This window comes from Protopterus annectens, chromosome 9.part0 (assembly GCF_019279795.1).
Source record: "Protopterus annectens isolate FY-2018-M chromosome 9.part0, PAN1.0, whole genome shotgun sequence".
NCBI lineage: Eukaryota > Metazoa > Chordata > Ceratodontiformes > Protopteridae > Protopterus > Protopterus annectens.
Genome location: NC_056743.1, coordinates 610,607,658 through 610,634,067, shown reverse-complemented (window position 1 = coordinate 610,634,067; position 26,410 = coordinate 610,607,658). Strand labels below are relative to the sequence as shown.

The window sequence follows — 26,410 nt, the reverse complement described above, 5'->3', positions numbered from 1 at the left end:
CTATGTGGATTACGTAGCTACGAGCTTTAACTATAATAGCCTCTAGCATTCTTTATTATATCAATTTTGAGATGACATCAGTATAATTGAGACTGATATAAGTTTTTTATAAATTAAGTTTTTTATAAATTAATGTGTATATGTTTTCAGGTTGATTTACACACAAATGCGTTCATGTGATATTTTGGCTTCATCGAAGCTTTGTTTTTATAGCTTTTCATAGCTTATTGCTGACTTGTTTTGAGTTTTTCTTGCTGACATCAATATCAAACTTATGCATTCCAAATGCTTAGCGATACAGTAATGTTGTTTGGATTACATAGTGTTTGGTTCCAACAATAATAGTTTTTTAACATAGTTACGCATTTTCTAATGCTTGTGTTTTGCACTGAGAAGAATGTAGCTGAGGTATGTGTTTAACTAAGAACCGTTTTTAACAAGCTAATTGATTAATTAATTGATTTATTTCCCGCCTTGCAGTTTTAGCAAGGAGTATAAAATGGGTCTGCATTTTGTACGTAATATTGTCTGATGAAGCATGGGAGGACCCACGCAAAAGCGCTTACTTTTTGGTTTACAATAAAGACTTTTTCTGTTGGATTTTATTGGATTTCATTCATCGTTATTTCCATCGTGGTTGGGTACTCCTTTTACCATTTTCTTCTGGCTTCTTTTGTTTGGAAGGAGCACCTCTTGGCAGAACTGTTGCTTCATTTTTTGCTTCACTTTTCTAAGTATTGTGATATTTGAGATATATGAGGTTTGTTTGTGCATTACTGAAGAAAACTTGGTTCAGCACCATTCAGTGTAGTGCATCCATAGTTACCTGGGGACTTGTTATATACTTTCACATTTTACTACGATTCATACAGATAAGTATAACTCAGCCTAATTTGCATACAAAATGTATAAATGAAACTGAATTTGCATGAATAATGTTAAGACCACCATATTTAGTTGTGATCACTCAACGTAGGGAATAAATGTTTTCAGAAAGCATGAAATTTGGCAAATAAAATAAAAACAGCAATAAGGTTATAAATTATTCTGAAGCAGTTCATAATGAATTATTATCAGTTATAATAAATTGATGACATTTCTAAGAACCTGACATGACCTCAGTGCCATTTATATCTATATGCTAGAGCTCGTAAGGGATGCGGCCTCAAAAAACCCTCTGTTAATATTGTCACTGTGCAATAAGTAAAAAAAAAAAAACAGATGAATGCATTAAATAATCATGCTGTTTCTTCTGCCAACAGTAAGTAATGATAATTACTACATGGTAAAGTCAAATATGACATGGACGGCGGCTCGGGACTACTGCAGATCACAGAAGGCAGAGCTCATCAGTATCAGGAATGATGCAGAAAACCAGAAGGTGAAAGCCATCACAGGAAATGATTCAGTTTGGATAGGACTGTACTGGAATTCTGGGCAGTGGCAATGGACAGATGGGGCATTTTCATCTTACCAAAGCTGGGGTGCATGCCAACCAGATATGTACTATGGAGAAGAATTTTGCACACATATATCTGTGAACATTGATGGTTTTCAATTTGGATTCTGGAATGATTATGACTGTCTAAATTCATTATATTTTATGTGCTATCAAGGTAATGTGCCATGCATTTATTTATATTGTTCAAATCAAAACAACATTAGTTTTACAACTCTGATAAAATTCAACATTGAAGTAGATGCATAGTTATGCTGAGTAAGACATTCATATATTTGAATACCGGTATTTTACCAATTCCTCCAGTTTTATTTTAAACAGAAAACTGGAGTCATTAAAAGAAACTATCAATTCAGTACAATGTTTTATGTAAAGTACTATATCTGACACAGAACTTTTTATGTTTTTAATTTTGAAAAAAGTCAGTTAAGGCATACTTCTTAACTATCCCTGATTTCCAGGACTGTCCCTGATTTTGACTCCAAAATTTAGCTGTGTCCCTCTTAATCCCTCCTAAAACTGGTGACTCTTGGAGGAAAGGTGGTGAATTATACTCAATAAATAATGGCAGTAAGTAAAAATTATAGATTTCTTTTATTTCACAAAATGTATAGTAATTAACATTTTTTTATTCTGCCAATGTCTTAAGTTAATAGTATTAATATTTTACAAATTTCCCTGATTGTCCCTGATTTTTTTCTGGGCGTGCCCCTGATTCTTTTGAAATATGTTCCTGATTTCAGAGCTATGAGTTAAGGTATACAAATAATGCTAGCAAATTGTTTTTCTGTTGCATTTCCAGTGGAAAATTCTGCATTTCAAGTATTACTAACATTAACTGCAAAAAAATGAAGCAATGACTTGAAAGAGCACTTCCTTCCTGTAACTGCTGGAAAAAGTGAGATGGCATAGGAAACGTGTCATAGTTTCATAGGTTAGTTAGTGTGTACTAGGGCCATTTTAAGCCTAGCCATGCATCCCAAATCTCCACTTGGGAAACAAAATATTTACAAGCAGGGGCATGAGGTTAAACAATTTACAGGCTGCCTTTGTCCTGAGTTCTTTAATTTGCTGAGAGTGCTTTAGCCCCACTGGGTGCTCCACCTCCTAATTTTTGCCATGATTTTATTCCTTCTGTTATACAGCCTACTGATTTTATGATTCTACCAGGGTGGGTTGTTTTTTGAGTTAGTTCTCTACTTATTCCTGGTGGGTGCAGTTGCCTCTATATATCTAATAACATGCCTGTATAGGTTTTCTTGAACAGTTCCACATAGGCAACAGTGTTCTCAAAGTTTATGGGGGGGGGGTGTAGATATTTTGCCAGGTTATCACTTAATGGTAGGAAGTTAGCTTTAGAGTAGTTTCTGAACATTCCAGAGATAGCAAGGTTTCTTGGTTTTACATTTACTTCAAAGGAGACTATTTTGTGGTCTGACCATTAAAGAAAGGACATTATGCTAGCAGGTGTACAGTGCTCTCTCTCATATTGGTGAGGACCAGATCCAGTATGACTGTACCACTGGTTGGCATACTAACAATCTGGTCCAGGGATTTTGTATTTACAAAATCCAGGAATATATGTGCCTACACATTTGCTGTCCTACATTATTTTCATTTAATAGTAGAGTCATTAAATTCATCCATGAATATGGTCTTGGGCTAGATGGTGAGTGTTTCCAGTAAACTTAAATATGTGTTATGGGTTTTTTTGGTCACAAAGGGGAACATATAGCTTGCAAGGAAGTAGTATGGGATTTTGCCTATGGTGATTTGAAAGTGGAGATCCTCAGGTGCATCATCCTGTAGGACCAGCCTTGAGGTATATTTATTTTTGATATAAATCAAGACATTGACACCATCACCTTTAGATTCTGTATCTGTAGTATCTGGTCTAAATGTCAAGACGCCATTATAACTTTCCACTACTGATGTGTTCATCATGGCTTAAAACCGTGCCTCAATAACTGCAAAAAATGTCAGCAGTCTTTAGGGTGAGAAGAGCTTGTAGGGTATGGAGATTCTTGTTTAGACTCCTAGACCCGAGCAGTAAAACCTTTAGAATTTCTAGGTTTTGATTCATTATGTCAGAAGTACTTTCTATTTGCCATTGCCTAAAAAAGGCACTACGGAGTGAACAGTGTTTTAGCTAATGTTTAAAAACCTATAGAACATCCCTGGCAAAGCAGTGTGGCTTGTTGACCATCTTCTTCCATGCTGACAAGTTTTGCACCCCCTTTGAATGACACAACAAACTAAGCCAATTATTAAAGTCATTCATCTTCTGGAAAAGAAAGCTTTCTTTAGCTAAGGAGTCATGATGGCTAGAAATAGTGCTCCAGCTGCAGAATGCAGCAGTATAGAAGTTATAAGTGTATATGATGACAGAGGTGATAAGCTTGTTACATTACAACAGTGCTCACAATGCACATGCGTGCCAGCAGGACTGGTTATGCAGGCTAACAATGACAGTAAAACAAGGATAGTATGAGAATTGGAGTAATATAACAGTAGCAGCATCACTATACATATGTAACTGATGTGACAGCAATCTTATTACTACAAGCATGTGACAGCAGCAGTAACACTGAACACATGTGACAGCAGTAGTACCCAGGCTGACATGTGATAGCAGTAATGATAATGCAGGTTTATTACAGGATTATGAAAATAGTAGTGGCATTTCAGCTGGTTTAATTATTTTGGATTTATAATCCCATGACAGGAATTGACTCCATTTCTATGTCAGGGTATAATTAAAGTTCATGAAATTAGTATTGTTTCAGTCTTTGATGTTAGCCAAAAGTGCTCTTCGCAGCACCTGCAATGTGCCCAGAAATGACTCCTCCTGCAACTCATTCAGAGTTATATGCATTGGTTGCATATCTAAATATGACTGCATTTTTTTATGAGACCCATTGCTACTACTACTATTGGAACTGTCTGGGTATCTTTGTTCTGCATTGCTCTCATTACTGTCTGCAAATCCTGATATTTTATTACTTTGTGTCTCTCTGTACATTAGATGTTGCAATCACTAGGTATACCAATTTCAAAAATTTATGCTAATTTTGTTTTTTTTTTCATGGAGTACTATATCTGGTAATCCATAACTTTAGTTTCTATTTGTTTAATTCCTACTTTACTATTCCACTGCTCTAAATCCCCCCTTAGTTTTCTTGTTTTTTTTTTTTATATTGTGAAATTTTCCATATCTGGATCCCTTTGTCAGGATTTCTCTTCAAATACCTTTGGCAATGCTTTTTTATAGTTATTAGTTTGACTTTCTCCTATGCATATAAAAAGAAAAAGCAGTACAAATGCAGAACCAAGTACCACTAAAACACAAAACACTGCCTTCGGAACAGCAGTCAGCAGAAATAAGTAGTCCATAGGTGTAATCACAAATTCTTTAATAAATCACAGCAAGTAAAACACAACAGTTTAGTGCTTTCATTCAAACAACTTGAACTTCATCAGAACTCAGTTCTTTTAGTGGAACTTTCTCCTGTGCATAAATATTGCACTGTATCAGATTTCTTTCTTTTCTGTTTTATACCTTTCAAAAATCTCTGGGTATTGTTGTTTATATTTTCTTACTCCCTTCGTTGTTTCTTTTTCCAGATGGCCCAAACTTTCTTAGTCTATGCAATGTTTTCCTGAATATTTTATTTATTTATTTATTTATTTAACATTTGTTGACCGGGAATGTCCGACTAGGTTCCACAGAGCCTGTTTTCAGCGGAGGCCCGGGGAGAAATGCTCCAGATGCATGTCTTTGGAATGTGGGAGGAAACCGGAGTACCCGGAGGAAACCCACGCGAACACAGGGAGAACATGCAAACTCCACACAGAAGGCACCCCAGCCAAGAATCGAACCAGAGAACCTCTTGCTGTGAGGTGACGATGTTAACCACTGCACCACTGTGCCGCCCAAATCAATATCTTCTATCTGTTGGAAATTCTGGGCTTCTTACATGCTAGTAATGTCTTCCTTATCCTCAATTGTCCAATTTAGCATCTTTAAGCTTCTTTTATGGGCTTTCAGTTTTTGTGTTTTTAGGAACTACTGCTTCCTTCTACATCAGGGGGCCATCCTTGCCTTGAGTCTGGCTTAACGCCTTTGTAGGAATGTTTCTGTGTCTTGAGCATTCTACCCTGCTATTTTTTCCAGTTGTAGCACCAGTGTATACAGCAGGATTGGCTGCTTTTTTATCCTGGAACCTGTGCACCCAGCTGTCTTTTTTATCTACCTCTCTCCATGATATATGGAACATAAGTTGCAGTCTATATATCAGTTTTGTCTTGGTGAGATTTTGTGAAAACAGGATCCACCAAGTGAAGGTACAAGACCTGAGGATAAATACTGTTTCAGCAATACCACTCTCCTTTTCTTGATGATTTTAAAATTTCTCCTTCTGGACTTCACTTCAGCTATGTAACAGCAGCAATGTCAGGTGAAGTCTGTGATACCTGTAGTAGTATTACTGGGATGTAACCTTCAGTGTACTGCTGATATATTACAATACCTGTGGGAGTACATTGTGACAGTGGAAGTGGCACTTACAGCATGTGATAGCAATGCTGACAGTGAAAGTCTTTGATAACATTATAGGCATGTGATAGCAGCAGTAGCTCTGCTCATACAGCAGTAATAATACTGTATGCACATGACAGCAGTAGCAGTACTACAGGTACGCGGCAACAGCAGGGACAGTGGAGGCCTTGGACACAAGTAGTGCCACAAAGGTTTGTTATAACATTGTGATACTGGTTTTGGTACTTCGTGTATGTGACTAAAATACAGACAGTGGAATTCTGTGGTACTGATAACAATAGTGGCAGTACAGATATATCACAGTAGTACTGGAATACCATGCATGTAACAGTAATAGTGCCATTGCAGGCCACTGACCTCAAGGCTATCACTGTTATTATAAGACTGCAAGAATATTGTTGCTTTGTGCATGCAACAGTGCATTGGCAAAGCTACCATCTCAGGTGAGAGTGACTGCATTATTCTAGATAAGTAACAGCAAATTCACCACCAAAGACATGAGACAGCTGCAATGTTACATGAGGCACCATATCACAGTGATAGAGATAGTGCAGATATGTGAAATTTGTGGTAGTGTACCAGCTGCCATAATGGTTAAGGTCTTCTCCTCCCATGCTAAGGTACACAGTACAAGGTTTGATCCTGACCTCCAGCCAATGCCTTAAACAAGTTTGCTTGTATTTTCTATGTCTCTGTGGAGTTCCTCCCACCTCTCAGAAACATTCAGAGTGATTCCACTTCAAACTCCCTCTAAAATAGTGTTCTTGTATATCAGAAGAGAAGATGGAAGGGTAGTGCAGAAAAGGCAGTTTGCTTGGGATCCAGAGTCTACTACACAGGCTAGAAAGTGTGTGAGAATTTGGGGTCGGGGAGAGGCTTCAAAAGATCATGAGAGATGTCATCAGAATTAGTGACAGATTCAAGACAAACAGACTCCAGTGTAAGAATAAGGCCGTATTCCATAATCTCAGCTCAGTCTATGATAATGAAGAAAGAGTGCATTCAGACAGCAGCTGTAGGACCTACTAGATAAAACAGGATAACATGAACTGTTATTTTCTAATGGGTGACCTGAATGTACATATTGGGACAGACAGAAAAGGATATGAGGAATGCCTGGGTCCACATGGGTGGATCAACAGGAATAAAGAGGAGGACGTCATTCTAGACTTCTGTCTATCAAATTGCTTGATGGTGGCCAACACATGGTTCAACAAGAAACACAGTCAAAAAATGACATACAAGCATTGTCCACATGAAATTCAAATAGACTTCTTCCTAGTAAGGAAAGGGCAGTGGAGTAGAATTAGCAATTGCAAAGCCATTTCCAGTGAAATAGTCATCCCAAAGCATAAACCACTGGTTGCCACAACCAGCTGCTTCTGGGGTCAGAAAAGGCTCTAAGGTCAGCAGACAGTAGGCTGAAGATCTAGAAATTGACTGGATTGAAAGCAGAAGAGTCAAGGAATTACTAAGGGTTGTAGCACCTCAGGAGGAAGAGAAAATTGGTGGAGTTGAAGAAGAATGGTATTGCCTCAAAATAGCATATGTGAGAACTATAAAACAGATATGAGGCCAAGCCAGATATGGAAATAAGGTACATAAGGAAAGGAAAGCAGGCAGTAGAATGCAGAAGTCCAGAAGTCATCAAAAGAAGAAAGAGTACAAGAATAAGTGGAAGAGAGAAAAGATGGACAAAGGTCATAAGGAATACTGGCTGGCTAACAAATAGGCTAATAGAGGATGAGGCATCAGAGCACTCTACCAGTTTCAGCAATGTGACTCAGTAAATGGTGCAAACAAACTGTATCAGGCTGCAAAGGAAAGACAGAAAGATACAGAAGATAGTCAGACACCATTCATAAGGGACGTAAGTAACAACCTGCTCACTAGTCCACAGGATTTCAATGACAGACAGGAATACATCAGGCAGCTCTGTTCATACTGGTGATGGAGTACATTAGCAAACAGGATGGAGGGGACAGATCAACAAAGTTGCTGTATGCAGATGATGTGGCATTACAGGCAGGCTCTGAGCAGGAACTTCAGCAAAGGAGAGGGGAAGAGAATGCAAAATCTGAAGGCACATCGGATGAAACTAACAGTTGTAATGGCAGCAAATGGGGAAATCAGAAGAACCTGAAAATTGAGACAGAAGAGAAAAATAGTGGAACAGTTTAATAGCTTCAAGTAACTGGGAGGGGTAGTTGAGGAAAAGGGATGTCTGATTGAGGAGGTCAAAACAATTGTAGGGGCTGCAGACAACTGGCACATAGTCTCAAAGGGGAGTATATGACAGAAGAATGCAAAAGAAGCTGAAAATGAAAGTGTAAAAAACAGTGGTACTGTATGGTACAGAACCTGGGCAGTAAAGGCAGTGCAGCTGAGGAAACTGAAAGGGATGGAGATGAAGTGCCTGAGATGGGTAGTTGGATGAACACTGTAGGATAGACAAAGAAAGGAAGACATCAGATCAGAAGTCAAAGTAGCTCACAAGAAGGTCAAAGAGAACAGATTACAGTGGTTTTGAGTACATGAAAAGATGAAGACAACTTGGTGAAGAAGACTTAGGACAGACAGGAAGAAGGCAAGAGGAAACAAATGTATCCAGCAAAGAGGTGGCCAGACTGTGTGAGAGAACACTTGAGACAATCGGACATGAGTGCTGAATAAGGTAGGAGAGTGGCACTGAATTGAGAGAGATGGCGACAGTTGACATGACACCCTGACTTCATGTAGAAAATGGAAAAACGGAGGTTGATGATGAGAGATGGACAGTAGTGTACCATTCAGAAAGAGGTACAAGAGGTGCACAATAACAGGTGCTAAACTAGCAGAACTCAACAAGATGAATAGCGCTTCAAGTGTTGAATAATGAGAGTGTCACTGCAGTTCTGTGAAAGCAGAGTGAGCTATAGTATCATTAAAAATATGCATGGCAGTAAGCGTGTGTCAGCATATTAGACACCACAGATGTTTGGACACATTTACAACTTAACAGGTGTATCATTATGTTAGTAGCACTGTAGTCCTGGAAAAATAGAAGGAACATTCCTAAAATGGCATTACAGGGTCAGAAATGTGAGCATCTGTGATGACAGCTGAGGCACTAACCCTATAGCATTATACGCAGAACACCACTAGCAAATTTGGACTTGAAATCTAAGGTACAGCACTTCAGTTTTGGGTCATTTTGAAGGGCACCATTTACAAGATGTTTGAACCTTTGAAAGAAGAGCTCTAGCTTCTTAATCTTGCTATAGAGTACATTGATTCAGTTGTGCCAAATATTCCAGGCACATGTAACTAAATAACGCATATGTGTTTGAAGATAGTGTTTAAATGCATCTCACTGCATATTTCAAGGCTTCTTAGCATTCTTGTGAAAAGTGTCATAGTTAAAATATATATTATTTAGTTTATATTCAGACAGTTTAGCACAGAGAATTAAGGTCATGCACTGTTAATTGGATTCATCCTGCAATCATGGATTTAAATCCCTCATGTTGTATTTACATAGCTAGATGGTATCTTTCTCCTTAAAAAAAACATTTGGACCTACTGTGCTTACCTGAATAATGAAAAAAGCATATGGAAAAGCATATAAAAATGATGCAGCTTATATGTGGTACTGTGAAGCCACCAGCTTTTAAGAACTGAGTCCTGCTGGCTAAGGTGGCACATCACAGAACAGTGACATGACAGTGGACCTAGTTAAACTTGAGGGACACCACTTCCTCAAAAAATGTGTCACGCTACTATGTCTGATTATGCTAATGAGGGCATTAAGCACAGTGATATAATGACTGTAAAGTCAATATACCAAGGTACACCATTTTCTCATTTTTGATCAGCCACAAAAGTGCCTAGATGAAGCAGAATATGTATAGTACTGGTACCTTAACCCTAACAAAGCTGAAGTCTCCTACTAAAAAAGATGGCCTTTTGACAAATATGTGAGTGCTTGGAATACTTCCAAGCTCTCATTCATGAAAAGAGAAGTGTAAAGAACTGTGCAATATCTACCCTTAAGTGACCCTGTATTGCTATGACCACTCTATTGGGCTATTATAGCACTATCTGGGATGAATGTGGTGGGATGTGCTTTATTCATGATGGACACTTTTTTTTCCCCCTCTGGAAAGGTGTAATGTGAATGGCAATAGGTGATATCAAGACATAGCTAGCTTTTGAAGCTTTGTTGGGAAATATAGGTTTCCTGTTATAAGAGAAGATCTGGTAAAACTGAACTTGCAAAGAAAAAAAAACATGTTTTTCTTATTAGGATATGTACCTATTTATATTCAGAGACATTCCCTCCTTAGTCCAAATAAGGACACATGTATTAATGGTACAAATTAGATATGGTAGACCAGGGGTGAATAACCAGAAGACTTGAGGGACACATTTCAGTTGCTTGACTTAATCCAGTGCTATTCTTTCAATGGTATGACATTATTCAAATCTGACAAGGTTTTTAGCAAAGTGAAAGGAGGCTGAAGTACATGAAGGAAGGAGGGGAGGGGATGAAGTCAAGGAAAAAGGCAAATTTGAAAATGTGCACAGTACATACAAACAGCTATTATGACTCTATGAAATCATTATATCCAAATGTCTTATAACTAAACAGGCAAACTAAACCTAATACTAAACCTCAGTGAAACAGTTTCCAAAGATTTAAAATAAGACATTTATGACAAGGAATACATTGCAGAGATTGTTGTCAAAACATACATTAACACTTCTACCTTCCAAAGTTTCATAGGTATAGTACTCTCTTACAAGGGGCAATGTTGTCCTTGGGGCATACATCAGTCAGTACCTATGGTTTTCAGTAAGAAATTTTAACAAAAAAACAAAAGTGCAGAAACAATGCCAATGACAAGTCATAGTGTTTCTAGAGGAATAAAAATGTATCAGTAAAACAATACTGCAAAGAGAAATATTTAAAAAATACAAACTATATAAACTCTTTAGAATACTAAGTGTCATACTCCACCTATAAATATGTTAGGATTAATTTTTTACTACATGTGGAAGACTAGAATAATTATACAACAGGCTGAAGGAACAGCAAATCAAGTTCTGGCATTATGGGATCTTTCAAGTCTAAACAGTGCAGATGCAGAAGCCAAACTTTAGATAAAAAAGGCACTTCTGTTAGATATGTATATTGCTCACAATGTCATTTGGGTGAAAGGATACAAGCCATGCAAATCCATTATTGCAGGTGGCAAATAATAAGGTAATACAAAAGAAGAAAGAAAAAGAGCTGATACAGGGAGAAGGGTCTAGAATAAATAAATGGGGGAAGAAGACCATATAAGTAAAAAAAAGAAGCATCCATGTCTCTAACACTACTCACCATACTCCATGGATGAGAGGGTAACGAATGATACACAGTAATGACAATGTCATGAGGTCATGCTAAAAGCCACATGCATTATTTATTGATTCAGAACAACAGTGGTTATTCCAAAGGCCAACCTTTTTGTCCAGTCAGCCTTAATCTAAAGGTTAAGAGAGTGCAACCATACTAAGGACTATATTCCACTGGAAATTGTGTTTTCAGGTGTGACACTGTGTAAAGCATGCATAAAATCATCATTCTTATGAAGAAGTGTTTATAGGTGGCTGCAGCTTTGGTATACAATGAAGGGCACAATCCATGCCAAGCGAAGCATAACTGTAAGTTATGGAAAGGTAGAGTAATTCCTAGCAGATGTATGGCTACTGCCATCTATTTTTAACTAGTAAAGTTCATCAGAGACAGACATGTGTCACTATGACAATCATCACTAGGCTTTCAAAGCTATTACATCTTCAAAAGAAAAAGAAGACAATCAGTGCCATCATCTGTGCCTACTGATATGTTTACTTATCAGGAAGGGTAAGAGAAAACAAACTACCATCAGGGGTCAGGCTGCAAGTTGGCAAAAATGTTGAAATCTAGGATCTCCCAGTAAGTTAAAGTAAAGCATTAACATCCTTAGAAATAAGACTATACAGTCAGCTCAACAGTGGTTCACAGACCATATCTGTACAAAATTATGGGATAGAACAGTAAAGCTATACATGAGAAATTTTCAATTACTGTATTACCCACTTAGTCCCTATTTCCAAACTTTCTTTTCCATAGCCACTTTGATGAAAAAATGCTATTATTTTGCCAAATGTGTTGCTAGCAGCATGATAAAACAGCCTGAGAAGTCAGTCTAGAATGCAGACAGTTAAAGGGAGAGACAAAGAGTCTGATAAGATAGTATGAGTAGACAGAGGAAGGCGGGAGGGAGTCCTTAGAGCAGCTTTTAGCAAGATTTGCAATGTATGTTCCTTACTCATCCAGTGTCCCAACATAATCTTTAGGGAGCTGTGTGTGACTACTCTTGTTATGGGGGTCCCTCTTAGCTGGACAACTAAAAGGTTAATGTTCTTTCTGCCTAGAGGCTTCACAATCGATTAACTGTCTTAGAATACAAGCCTGCAGTTCAGAGCAATGAAATAAACTTGGATTGATATTAAAAAGAGAACCTTGTCGCTGAAACACCTTTAGTTTTACAATATAAAGAATTGAGACGCAAATCTCTTTTTTGCTTAACCATGTTTGTGAATAGTCAAAGTATTTTTCTTTCTTCCAAAATTCTTGAGAAAAATCTCTGCCACATCTGAAGTTTAGTAACTGGAAAATGATGATACTAAGAAATATGTTTTTTTTTATGATAATTTTTTAGACATTTGTTAAACATATAGGCTCACTGTATATGAGTGTCCATTTACTGGGGTGACCTGGAAGCACTGTCTGGTGAACATATTTAGAGTCATACAATAAGCAAAGTGAAGTAAAAGGAATCAAACACTTACCTTTGAGTACAAGAAATAGGAGCTCCAGTTGACTACTGATACCAGTGGGTTAATTTTGGTTAAATAAGTTATTGCTGATACTGAAGCAGGCACTTATCTGAAGGGTGAAAAACAAGGTATGTTGCTGAGAAAATAGCATAGTCAGTTAAGGATAAGACATAACCAAGGAATAATCCTGTGCTGATCTACTGCTTACTAAATCACCAGAATTCCTTTATCTAGCACACCAGCTTGCAAAGATAACTGGGACACTTCCACTATCCCAGTCCTCTTTGTTATCATTATAATATGTAGATAAGGCAGACAGAATGAATAGACTTTGGAGAAAATCCTGAGTCTTTAACCCAAATTCAGAAAAAGTGGTGGGAGCTGCTACTAAAATTCTGTCTGTTTTTCATTAATCAATTACTTTATGGATCACTTATTTCTTTCTTTCTTTCTTTCTTTCTTTGACCTTTTAGTTGTTTAGAAATAATGCTATGTAGTCCATTTTAAAAGAGTGGCAACAGGTAAAAGTGTTTTTGCACAAATGGATGTAACATAAGTTAAGGTCTCTTCTTTGGGTGCTGAAAACAAATTATTTTTTATCTTCAAAGGGCTACAAAGCAGATGGGATGTGTTTTTGTAGAGAAAGATTTTACTGGGAGTCACATATTCAGTCTGCTGCAGAATACATTAGATTTTCATATCATGCATTGTTGTATATCCTAGGATAAATCCTGAGCTTTTGCATCGGTAGTGATCTTTAAATTCCTGCTAGTAAAGTACATCCATGCATTACTGTTTATGGATTTATTCATTAATTAATTTTTTGATTACCTGTTTAATTTGATGTGTGGTCTCACGGTAGCAGCCTAGAATTCAATGTAAAAGACTAAGAAACTTACCTAAGATGGCAAGCTTGTCATTCACAGGAGGCAGAAACACACTCTCACATGTGTACTGACTTGCACAGACACACACACACACACACACACACACACACACACACACACACACACACACACACACACACACACTAATTAAGCTGTATTCAAGCTCCTACAGAGATACAGACACATACACACGTCCACACACCTACAAACAAAAACACAAACCTCCATTACATTTAGTTGTGCCATGACTATTCACACAGGACTGAACAGGGAAATGATCTCAAAACATGCTATTCGCCCTTTCTCCTATTGAAAGAAAAGAAAGGTATCTTGTGAAGGAAAGAAACCTTTACAGCACACTAGGAAGCTTCCATGCCAAATGGAGTGTCTGTGGAGTGATTTCCTAAAATTGCTCTGATTAGTTAAAGGGGAGCTTCCACCAATTCTTGAGAGGAACACATGACTAACTAGCATTAGCCACTGTCATGGACTGCCACATTAGCCCATGGCTTCCCCACTAAGACCACTCTATGTGATACAGCCTCCCAGGGGAAAAACATAATGGGAATCCTGTGTCTTTATAGGAAAGGTTTACTAAGATGTGGAAACATAAATTAATGTTTCCTCATCATGGTACGTGTTTCTGAATCAAGCCCACAATCCATAAAATAGTTACATCTACATGGCTGATTACATATCATTATTTATTTCTATATAACATTTAAATTATCTTTTATTCCATGCTTCAAGAAATGTTAAAAAATGATAAATAAAAAGAATGCTATTTTGAATTAATCTAGTTTATATGCAAAGTTCAGCTTTCTATTGCACAAAACAAAACTCATATTTTTTTTATTAAATAAAGTCCAACGGACTCATAGTCATTGGAACTTTTAGTTTAAGGCATCTAGTATCACAAAGGTAGCCAGTATTTTTATGAAGGCCCATATTGCATCATTGTTATCTACAGACAAATGCTCCATGTGTAAACATACATGCTGCACTGCTCCATTTAAGTCAAAGCAACTGCCTATTGACTCTCTACTACAAAATATTTTCAGCATTATAAATCTTCTGCATAACATATATAACATCTCTTGTATGCAGTCATGGTCATCTTCCATTTTATGGTAGTGGTGATTTATTTATTTTTTCCTAATACTGTTACTGACACTAATGGTGTCTCAAGGTGATTCCTTCCTTTCTTCTAAGCATATCCTACCAATAGCAATTGAAATGACTGCTACACTGTCTATGACCTTACATGATTTACAAGGTAGAAAACAGATTGCGGCTGGTCTCGCAGTGTGTTTGTCGTCTACGGTCTTAAGTTGCTGGCTCAAGGCGTTTTGTGTATCCGTTTTGGTTCCTTAGTTTACTGGTGTTTGGTTATTAGCTATTTCAGTCTTCACCCTTTGGCATGACTTTATTAAGCTCTGGAGGAGAAGGGAATAAGTGCACTTTCTTTGCATCACAGAGGTCTGTTAGTAGCGGATAAGATCAGTCTTGTGATGTCAACTTGGATGCGAGTGTTTATCCTATTCCCACTGAGCTACAAGTTCTTTCTCAGTCTTTTCAGCAGGCATGTCAGCATTTTAGTACTGTATTAAATAAGCTGTGCATGTCTTTTGGCAACACCAGTTCCTTTAAGAGCAGTAGTGAATGTATTCCATGTAGCGGATGTAATTTAAGCAGCTCTACACTTGTAGCAGATGATTATCCTGTGGAACCTGGCTTTGTTTTGAATTTAGTTTCAGACAAGTGAAAATCTGTTTTGTGGTGGAAAAAGAAGTTATGTCTTACCATAACGTTCCATCTGTGTTGTAGATCTTTGTTCATTCATTACCATTAGGACCTCGGTTCCATCCTTGGAACCAGTATGGCCGTTTCCAAGCTCGTGCCAGCCAAAAACTCTCAGCTAAGACCTACCCATAATGCCCCTCTTCTAGTTACTTCAGATCGAGTTTGCCCGCCCTTAGAAAATAGATGTAGTAATAGAAAAAATAGTAGGAGGCTCTCTCTGAGCAAATACCCTAACCAGGATTCCTAAAGTTCACCAGGAGTCCAGGCAGGGGGAAGGAGGGCAGGAAGCAATGAATGAACAAAGATCTACAACATAGATGAAATGTTATGGTAAGACATAACTTCTTTATCTGATGTTGTAAAGCTTTGTTTATTCATTACCATTAGGACTGAGTCCCCAGCTACTTGAGTCCTGAGTGGCCCTAAGAAAGGATATTCCTGAGCACCATAGAACCAAAAGACGCCTGTCCTCTGGAGGCGAAATCCAATTTGTAATGAGATATAAAGGTATGAGGTTTTGCCCAAGTGGCTGCTGTGCAGATATCATCCATAGAGGCTCTGGAATTAAATGCTATAGAAGTAGCCATAGATCTGGTAGAATGAGCCTTTATTCTGGAAGGTAAGGATAGCTTATTCTGTTGATAGATAAAGGTAACGATGTTTCTAAGCCAGGTGGATAAAGTCACTTTGGAAACAGGTTTACCCAATCTGGGTCCTGCAAAGGCCACAAACAACTGATCTGTTTTCCTGAAAGATTTAGTCCTGTCCAAATAACAACGAAGCTGCCGATGCACATCAAGGATGTGCAAAAGGTACTCCTCTCTGTTAGAATGCTGAGGGAAGAAAACTGGCAGGTCAACAGATTGATTAATGGAAAAGCCAGAAATGACCTTGGGCAAGAAAGATGGGTCAGTACGAAGGAACACCCTATCCATGTGGAAGATCAAGTAAGGACTCTTGACACTCAACGACTGCAGCTCAGATACTCTTCCCACTGAGGTAAGTGCTACTAGAAGTAAGGTTTACCATGACAAAAATTGCAAATCACATGACTCAAAAGGCTCAAAAGGAGAACCTGAGAGAGACTGAAGTACCAAAGTCAAGTCCCAGGGTTCTAAGGGAGGCTTGACCAGATGTTTAACATGTAATAGTCCTTTCAAAAAGTTCTTGCGTAGGTGTTGTGACATAATTGAAGAATTATCAAGATTATGAAAATTGGCAATAGCTGCTAAATGTACAGTGATCATCAAAGCTGAGGCTCCTGCATGCAAAAACAGTAGTCAGGTATTGTAGGATCTTTTGAATAGGCATAGAGGAAAGGGTCTAAGTTTTGATCTATGGCCCAAAGAGAGAACCTAGTCGATTTACTAGAATAAACTTTCCTAGTGGAAGGTTTGTTTGAAGCCAGAAGAATTTCACAAACAGGAGATGGGATGTCATGCAGCCTGGCAATTATTGGAAGTGAAGGAACCAAACTGTGAACTTGAGACTGTGCAGGTCTGGATGAATCAGTCCCTGAGGATGAGATAACAGGTCCTGGGAATGATCCAGGATCAATGGACTGTGAATCAGATGAGGCCATAGAGAAGACCCGTTGGCCAATTGTGCATTAGAGAGTCCCTTGGTGGTTCCCCCTGAGGGGGGATCAGGGCAAAGTAGCTTCTGCATTTGTAGTTTGGGGGGGGAAGCAAACAGGTCACAGCAAGGCTTGGCCCATTGTTGGAAGATCCAATCCTCTGTTACAGGGTTGAGGGACCACTCGTGAGGCATCAGGATTCTCCTGCTCAGATTGTCCGCATAAGGTTGGAACTCCCAGGAATGTGTGTTGCTATAAGGAAGTGGTTGGAAGCTATCACCCAGTGCCAAATCAGCACGACTTCCCGACACATGGGGTAAGACCTGGTTCTGCCTTGCTTGTTGATATACCAGATGACTAACATGTTGTCTGACTGAACTGTAATGGTCCCAAAGGTAGGGACGCATGGAACACTTGCAATGCTAGGAGAAGTGGCCTCAGTTCCAGGACATTTATTTGCAAATTGGCCTCCATGCGGGATCAGGTGCCTTGGCCAGTCTTTCCCTGGAAATACACCACCCCCACCCTAACAGCGAAGCATCTGTGGTCACTGTGGCCATGGGCTGGGGAAGACAGGATGGTCAACACCAAAGATTCATTTGTGGGTTCATCCACCATAACATTTCTTTCTTGGAACAGTTTGAAAGACATATCATGTGGTCATGTGGGTAAATTAGCAATGACCATTGTGTGGAAAGGAGCCACTGTAGGATTCTCATGTGCAGTCTCGCCAGTGGTACCAACATAATGGCAGCCATCAAGGAGCCTAAGAGTTGCAGTACACGATGTGCTGGTACATAGGTAGAAGGTCTTGGATTTGGTGTGTTATGTTCAAAATCCTGTGAGGGGGAGAGAAACTTGACAGGATGTTGCATCGAAGACCACTCCAATGAATTCTAGTGTCTTCATTGGAGACATTGAGATTTGTCCTTGTTGATTGTAATATCCAAGCGGAGAGCGAGACCTTGAGTGTAAGAAGATTCAGGGTCGGAGCGGTAAGGAGCCAATCATCTAGATAGGGAAAAACCTGAAATCCTTGTAGTCGAAGATGAGCTACCACAACTGCCATACATTTGGTGAACACTTGAGGGGCTGTCGAGAGACCAAATGGCAGTGCCCTGAACTGGTAGTGATTAGCTCCCAGGCGGGAGCGAAGAAACCTCCGGGAGCAGTGATCCATCTTTATGTGGTAGTATGCATCCTGGAGGTCTAGAGAGCACATCCAGTTATCCCTCCCTAGGAAGGGAAGAATGGACTGTATCGTGACCATCCAGAAATTTTGAAGTTTGATAAATTTGTTTAATAGGCTGAGATCCAGGATTGGTCCCCAGTCCCCTTACTTCTTTGGCACTAAAAGGAACCTCGAGTAAAACCTGGATCCTTTCTGGTCTGGTGGTACTGGTTGGATGACTCTTTTCCTTAGCAGCTTTTCTATTTCTAAGGCTGCTAATTTCCTCTGATTGGGCAGTACATCGGGGATGGGAGTTAAATTGAATGGTATTTGGTAGCCTCTGGATATTATTCTCTGCATCCAAACATCGGTAGTAATAAGATGCCAGGCTGGTAGATGCAGAGAAAAATGACCCCCGACTGCTTCCAGAGCAAAGCAGTCAGGCCGCTGCTCAGGAGCACTGGTAGGGTCTACCGGAGAAAAAATCTCTAGCGCAGTTGTTACGCGGACCCCTTCTACCCCGAAAGGAATGTCTTCCATCTCAGTTGTCCCCTCTGCCCCGGGGGGGATTGTTCACCACAAATGTCACAAAAAGGTCCTTGGGATTTCTTGAACCACATATTTCCTCCCTTTTGGTTCCTGGAGTAGGACCTCTGGGGGTTGGAAAGGCATATGCCCACAGCAAACAAGGTCTTTCCGTATTTCGCACTATGTGTAAGTGTGTCTCATACTTTGGGTCCAAAAAGTGCAGATTCTTCAACAGGTGCATTGATGAAGAAAGATTTAAAGGGGTCTGCGAAGTCACACAAGAGTTTGAGATGGATTCAAGGGTAGCTAGCTGTGAGCTGGCAGTATCATGAACCTTATCAGGCAGTACCCCACCAAAGAGGGAGACATTTTGGAATTTAAGTCTCTTTGGAGGCAAGTAAAGTGTGCCAGATAGTACAGCGACTGAATGGCAAATGTCGCTGAAGCATAGGTCCATTTCCCTAGTCTGTCCATGGTCCGGGACTCTGTTTGGAGGATGGATGATGGAACTATCTCTGCCAGTTCACTCTTGGTGGCCACCATCATGACCATAGAGTCAACTGTCAACTGCTAGGACTAGTTGGGCTGGTCTTCAGGTGTAGATAAAAATTTTTTTCTGGCCTCTGAGGGACAGGTTCAACATTGTCCAGGTATGCTGCACAATGATTTAACAAGGTCATCTTCTGGTGGAGTCACCCAGGCGGTGAATCAAGGTGCTTCCTCTTGTACCGTTTTTTCCAGGGTGGCTCCCCAGTGGGATTTTCTGGGGAGGACTCCAGAGAAGGGGTTCCCTTCAAAGAGGGTTCTTGTGACTCCTGTGCCCAGGGTCCCAAAATAGAGGGTTGGGAGAGGTGCATGCTAGGGCAGGGTTCTGATAATGATGTCATTGCGGCTGACTGTGAGTCCACTACCTGTACAGCAGGCCCACCTAAGGAGGGATTGGAGTCCGGAACCGGGAGGGACAACCTCGGAACTGGGGTCACACCTCACTGTGAGGAGCCCACCTCCAGGTGAGGAGATCTGAGAGAACTGGAAGCCATTGGAGTCTCGGACAGAGATGGTGCTAGTGAGAAAATAGGCGCAGGGCTAGGTACCAAGGTACGGATGTTCCAAGCACTGCTTTGGGAGAGCATCAGTTCCATTGGAGCTGATGCAGCAAGGGTGGACAGTGCTGACAGGGAAAACACTGCTGTCAGAACTGAGACAGTATGCACTGGAGTGGAAGTATCTTGTCCTTGGCAGGTATTCGAGTTCTGGAGCCGATGGAGCTGAAAAAATTGTTGGCACAGTGGCTGGGGATGGTGCCAAAGCAGGTACAATCATCAGAGTCAATGTCAGATCCAAGGATGGCACTGAAGTCAGTGGTGCTGAGGTTGGAACCGAAATAGGGGTGAATATCATGGATGGCACCATGGGAGAAGACATAGAGCCTGGTGCCGAAGAGGTCTGCGCAGAGGGCCCCGGCAAAGCATGGAGCCAACTCAGTTCCATAACTGATGGAGATGCAGGATCCGAGTGACTCCATTTGTCCTTATGTTTTTTGGTTTTTGGAGGGTGTGAGACCTCCGATAGAGCCTCTGAAAAAGGTGTCTTGAGTAATCCGTTTTTCCTTATGTTTTTTGGTCTTTAGAATGGGTGAGACCTCTGACTCAGCTAGAGCCTCTGAAAAAGGTGTCTTGACTTATCCATTTTCCTTATGTTTTTTGGTTTTTGGTGGGGGTGAGACCTCCGACCCAGACAGAGTCTCTGAAAAAGGTGTCTTGAGTGATCCATTTTTCCTTATTTTTTTTGGTCTTTGGAGGGGGTGAGACCTCCGACCTGGATAGAGTCTCTGAAAAAGGTGTCTTGAGTAATCCAAGTTTCCTTATGTGTTTTGTCTTTGGAGGTGGTGAGCCCTCCGAACCAGATAGAGCCTCAGTTTATTTTTACATTCTGCTAGTGTACAATTACAAAAACTAGCACAAATGTCACAGTCAGCTTTAATATAATCCACGCCCAAACAGTAGACATAACGAACATGTGTATCTGAGTTAGACATCTTACGTCCAAACTTGTCACACTGTTTAAATCCCAACTTACCTTTGTCAAACATAGTAAGAAAACAAGGCTATCCGATAGAAAATTTAAGGGAGAAAATACCGATGATGTTATTTTAAAAAATACCACTATTAAAAAGGAAAGGACTGTCAAAGACAGGAGAGAGGGACAGTACCAAAAAGGTAAAAAATTAAATTACCAAGAAAAATTGTAGGAAATAGGCCTAGGTTATAGGCGACAGTGAGAAGGGGCTAACTTGACTAAAAATTAAATAATTTTGAAGAGAAACTATCTTAAAATTAACAAATTTCTACTTAGCTTTGAGAGAGATGGCTAGCACGTCTGACTAGGAACATGGCAAACGACATCTGAAGTAAATAGGAGGGGTGCATTATGGGTAGGTCTTAGCTGAGAGTTTTTGGCTGGCATGAACTTTGAAACGGCCGTATTGGTTCTGAGGATGGAACTGAGGTCCTAATGATAATGAATAAACAAAGATTTACAACATCAGATCTATTTGTTACAGACAACAAAAGAAAATCTGTTTTGTGCTGGAACTATTAACGAAAACAGCAAAGGAACGAGCCACTCCAATGGACAAAATTTATTGAAATGTTAGTTTGCTATTTATAAACATGAAAAGCTGCTTTTTAAATATAAATATTTGCAATACTATGATTTTTTTATTCTGATAGATGTCTTGAGCTTCAAATTGTGCTGTTGGGGCTTCGAGTTTATAGGTTCCCTAAAGACATTTCTTATCATGATACTATTTACAAGGATCTTGTTGATTTGTATAATAGAACTGGCTTGGAAGTTTTGAACAAATTAAAAGCTTACAACATTTCTAATTTACACAAGCTTAAAGGTGAAATAGAACAATTAGCTGTCTTTATTAAAACACACATCTGTTTTAGTTTGTTGAAACTGCTTTATGAAAGCATTGGTGGCAAAGTTAAGAGACATGTATTACTAAAAAGACCAAAAAACTAAGTATGGACATTAATGCTTATAAAAACAATCAAGCTTTTGTGATTAAGAATTGTAAATCAGCCACCAGTTCATCTAATGGTACATGGGTGTCTAATAGTGGGCAGGTTGGTAATGGTGTTCCCCAATTGGATAATTTTTCTTCACATGCAAGTAAATCTATCAATGATAATATTCTTAGTCTGCAGACCACATCAGAGCTGGTTTGAGGCAGTGCATCCATGAATCAAAATTTAGGTAATTCACTGGGAAAAACTGCTTATTTTCGGTTGGGGGCCAGACCGAAGGCAGAAATTGGAATGAAGAGTTATGTCAACAGTGGAGGCAAGAAAAGAGGGAAAGCAAAGGACAGAGGATGTTAAGTGATGTATGCCGAATTTTTAATTTGTCAGAACATATATTTTCACAGACTGAAATTGCTGTGTTAACTAAAGGTTTTTCATTTGTACCGTTAAATCGGGTTAGATATACTGACTTTATGGTGGATTTCAAATTATATGTTAGAAAATTGAACCTTAAATATATTTTGAATAATGTTGAAGGCAAAGATTGTAAGGTTGATGGTTTATTTAGGAAACCTAGCACCTTTAATCCTGGTTTAAATGTGACTTTGAATGCCTTTGCAAAATCTTGTGATGCAGATTTTGATGTTTTAAGTAGGAATAAAGCTCCTGTCATATCATTCAGTCTTAGTAAACATCAATGAAGCTCTTAATAAATTAAGAACTTATAAACATTTAAGATATATGAAAGCAGAAAATGGGTGTGGAATGGTGGTGATGGAGGAAAGGTACTATTGTGCAGAAATGTTAAAGCTTTTATCAGATCAGGTGTTTTATGAAAAAGTGAATAAAGTTGATGTTATTAACAGTTTTAAGAAAACTGATTACAAAGTTTTTTTTATCTTTTTAATCAAAAATATATCGATTTACAGAGTATATGAGTTTCTGATGGTGGACGAGCCCGAGAATGGTAAAATATTCGGTATTTCTAAGATACATTAAGATTCAGCTCATCCACAGTTTAGACCTATCATATCTAGTCCTATGTACTTATGTACAAGACCACCACAATTTCTTATTATCTGGATAAAATTCTTAATCCAATAGTACAATAGAGTAGGTTTTTCAATAGAGATTCTTGGTCTTTTCTTAATCAGTTAAGACTTTATGAATTTAATGGTAAAGAGAAATTTTTATGTACAGTTGATATTGTTTCCAAGAGGTGAAGCATCATCAAGTTGATAAATTTCCCCCTATTTTGAAATATGGTATTGAGGTTAATAAGGGCAAACCAAATATAGTAACCTTCACTTTACCTACAGCTATTTCCAATGATAGTTCTTTTTTTTATTTATTTGTTTTATTTATCTTTTGTTTACCAGGAAAGTCTGACGTGGAACAAAGCCAATTTTCAGCGGAGGCTCGGGGAGAAATGCTCCGGATGCATGTCTTTGTAACATGGGAGGAAATTAGAGCACCCTGAGGAAACCCACACGAACACAGGGAGGACATGCAGACTCCGCACAGAAGGCACACCAGCCAAGAATCAAACTGGAGAACCTCTTACTGTGAGGCAACAACACTACTGCTGCACCACTGTGCAGTTCTGTCATTAGGAATATAGTGGCAGTTAAATGGAAGATTATTACTGGCAATCAAGAATTAACTGGCATTTTTGGCAGCAAACCACAGTTTGTTATTAAAAAAACTATTAATTTTAAGACTCTGTTAGAATTTCATCCACAATGTAATATCAGTTTACAGTTTACAAGGGATGGTACTTTTGCCTGTGGTTTATGTAAACAATGCAGGTATATTAGTAATACTAATATTATTAATTTCCCCCACTTAGACATGTGGAAGTTACAGGGTATTTTAACTGTAATAGTAAAAATATAATTTATATATATATATATATATATATATATATATATATATATATATATGTGTGTGTGTGTCTGTGTGCAGCACTTGTTGGTAAATGTATACGGCCACTCAAAATTACAGTCTGAGAACATGTTAAAGTGATTACAGACAAAAACAAGTTAAATGCTTTGTGCAAACATAATATGGCTTGTAATGGTCTTAGAAAATTTCATTTTTGTGTTCTCAAACAAATTAATGAATTTTAGATTACAAATGGGTGTAATAAATTTTTAGAAACCCGGGAATTAAAGTAGCAGATTTTACTTAGGGCAGACAGATTACCAGGGTTGAATGAAGTCATTAATATTAAAAGTTTATTGAAATATAGAATCTTTTAACATCTTATGTGTGTATCGTAGTTTTATAAAATATATGTTTTTTTTTATATACATGTTCATTTAATATGAACATTTTTGATGATGATGTTATTAATCAGATGTCAGTTTTGATTGGGTTTGTCTTTGATGTGTATTTAAATAGGTTACGCTCTATTGGATATTGTTTTCTGATGAAGTTCCTTGCTGTTGTTATTAAAGTGGAACAAAAGCGCTAAAAGTTCGTTGTGGTATTTTTTTCCCTGTTTCCTCTATGGTCTTAAGTTGCTCCTCAAAGTGTTTTGTGTATTTGTTTTGGCTCCTTGGTTTGCTGGTGTTTGGTTAGTTTTTAGTAAAACAGCACCTTTTTAAAATACTGCCAGTAAAGATTCCATACTAAGATAAAGATGGTGCTTAATCTTTAATTTCTCTCTGTGTAGCATTTAAGTAGTGAGGAAAGTGTAACATCAGTAACAAATGTAATGGTCTCAAAAATCATGGGACACCTCTTGTTGAAGTGAGTTTGGTCTTCCAGGCTACAAAGCAGCTTGTTTTTTTTTTCTCTCCCAGATATGCTAGCATAGAAATCAATGAGTTAAACATGGTTAACAAGCTATTTTCCTAAGATATGGACAACTAGCTACCTCAGCTTCTTGCTCTACTTTCCCAGCAGTCTGTTGGTGAACCAGGATAGATTCGCTGTAGTCTAAATGGCATAGAGAGACAGTTATGTAAACAGTTTGTAACTTTGTGGCATAATTAGACAACAGATAAAATTTAACTCATCAAGTATAGCTCCCATATTCTGTATCTAAGGAAATGTCCATGTGCAAGGCCCAATACTATAATTTATTTAACACTTCTGTGCCCATTACTTGACTAAGTAGTGTCCTTAATCAGTTTTTCACTTCCTTTTATTCTTCAGTCCGGACAGACTGAGAATCTATGGGGAGTACTCTGCTATCCAGCCATAAGATACCAGGACTGATGTCATCCACTGCAGCTTATAAAATTGGCCCTAACACCCAAACCAAGCCAAAAAATACATTTTCTTCAATTTAGTACTTTGTTCACCCAGCTGCAGTATTAATTATTTCCATCTACAGATTCTTATTTCCATTAAGTACACATAATGTTGTCTAATTCAAGTCCCTCGTTTCAGTTTAGAAGGTTAATTTATTGGTTTATAAGTAGTTAAGACTGCAGCTTAACCAACCTTCAAGAACCTATCTAAGTAACCCAGTAAAATTAAGAGAAATAACTGTCCTGATGGAGAAGAATATTACCAGAAACCCCAGGTATAAATTTTCAATTACCCATTCACTTACCCAGTCTGGATTTAAAAGCCACCTGGATACAAAAAGTCAACATACTTACTATACCTTAAACATACCTCTTCACTACAAGAGTATTGCATTAAAATGCTCTGCCTTCTCTCTACTAGTCTATGTAAGTTCATTCACGCTACACCAGTTCCCCAACTTCTCTCCACTTTCTGTTTTCCAAATAAAACTTAGTATTCTACTCTTCGAACTTTTAAAAAAGTGTTAGGGAAGTGGGCATTGGTATGGCCTGAAATGTATATTGTACTTATGGAAAAATATGCATCCTAACTTATAGCACTTTTAGGAAAGAAGAAGAGTCAAGAAAAGAGTCCTCTATCTGTACAGAGAAGTTTTGCAACTCATATTAACCAAGGGTAGGTAGTTTGATATTTAAAGGGACTATGGCACCATTAATGAAGGTATATCTACTGTGTCTTGAGGAAGAGTCTGATATTTAAGGACATTGTTCTTATTTTAATTTAATCTTACAGCCTGATAACTACTGAAACATTATGCAACATAGCAAATATCACTGTGGGAAAATAATTAGAAAGAATGGTAGTATTTCAGTAATTAAACTACCTACACCCTGGGTTGCATGTTTTTATCCTCAATTTTTACAAGTGCAAATCAGTATTCCCTGCAGTAGCTAACAATAGTGGCTCATACATCATGTTTGTATAGGAACCCCTCATTCCTTCTACTATACACATTCAAACATATATACAAACACAGACTCACAAAAGTACACACACGCTCGCACATACAAGCATGAGCACAGCACAGATGCACACACACACACACACACACACACACACACACACACACACACACACACACACACACACACACACACACATCTTACCTGTCCCTGAGTTGACAGAACACTCCCAATGTCTTGTCTTATTTGTCTCTATCTTCATAAATCTCAGGTCTTTACAGTTAATGCTAGACATTACAGTTTAATTGGTTTTATTCATTGTAA

General features: G+C 38.6%; 1 protein-coding gene across 1 annotated transcript in view; it reads left to right on the top strand.

The window, feature by feature from the left end:
- Positions 1-1,961, top strand: part of LOC122810547 (macrophage mannose receptor 1-like) — a 65,979-nt gene extending 64,018 nt beyond the window's left edge. Inside the window, exon 3 of the mRNA XM_044082129.1 lies at positions 1,263-1,961. Coding sequence (XP_043938064.1) covers positions 1,263-1,708 — 446 coding nt within the window. The 3' untranslated portion in view covers positions 1,709-1,961. The remainder of the gene's footprint in view (positions 1-1,262) is intronic.
- The last annotated feature ends 24,449 nt before the right edge of the window (positions 1,962-26,410 follow it).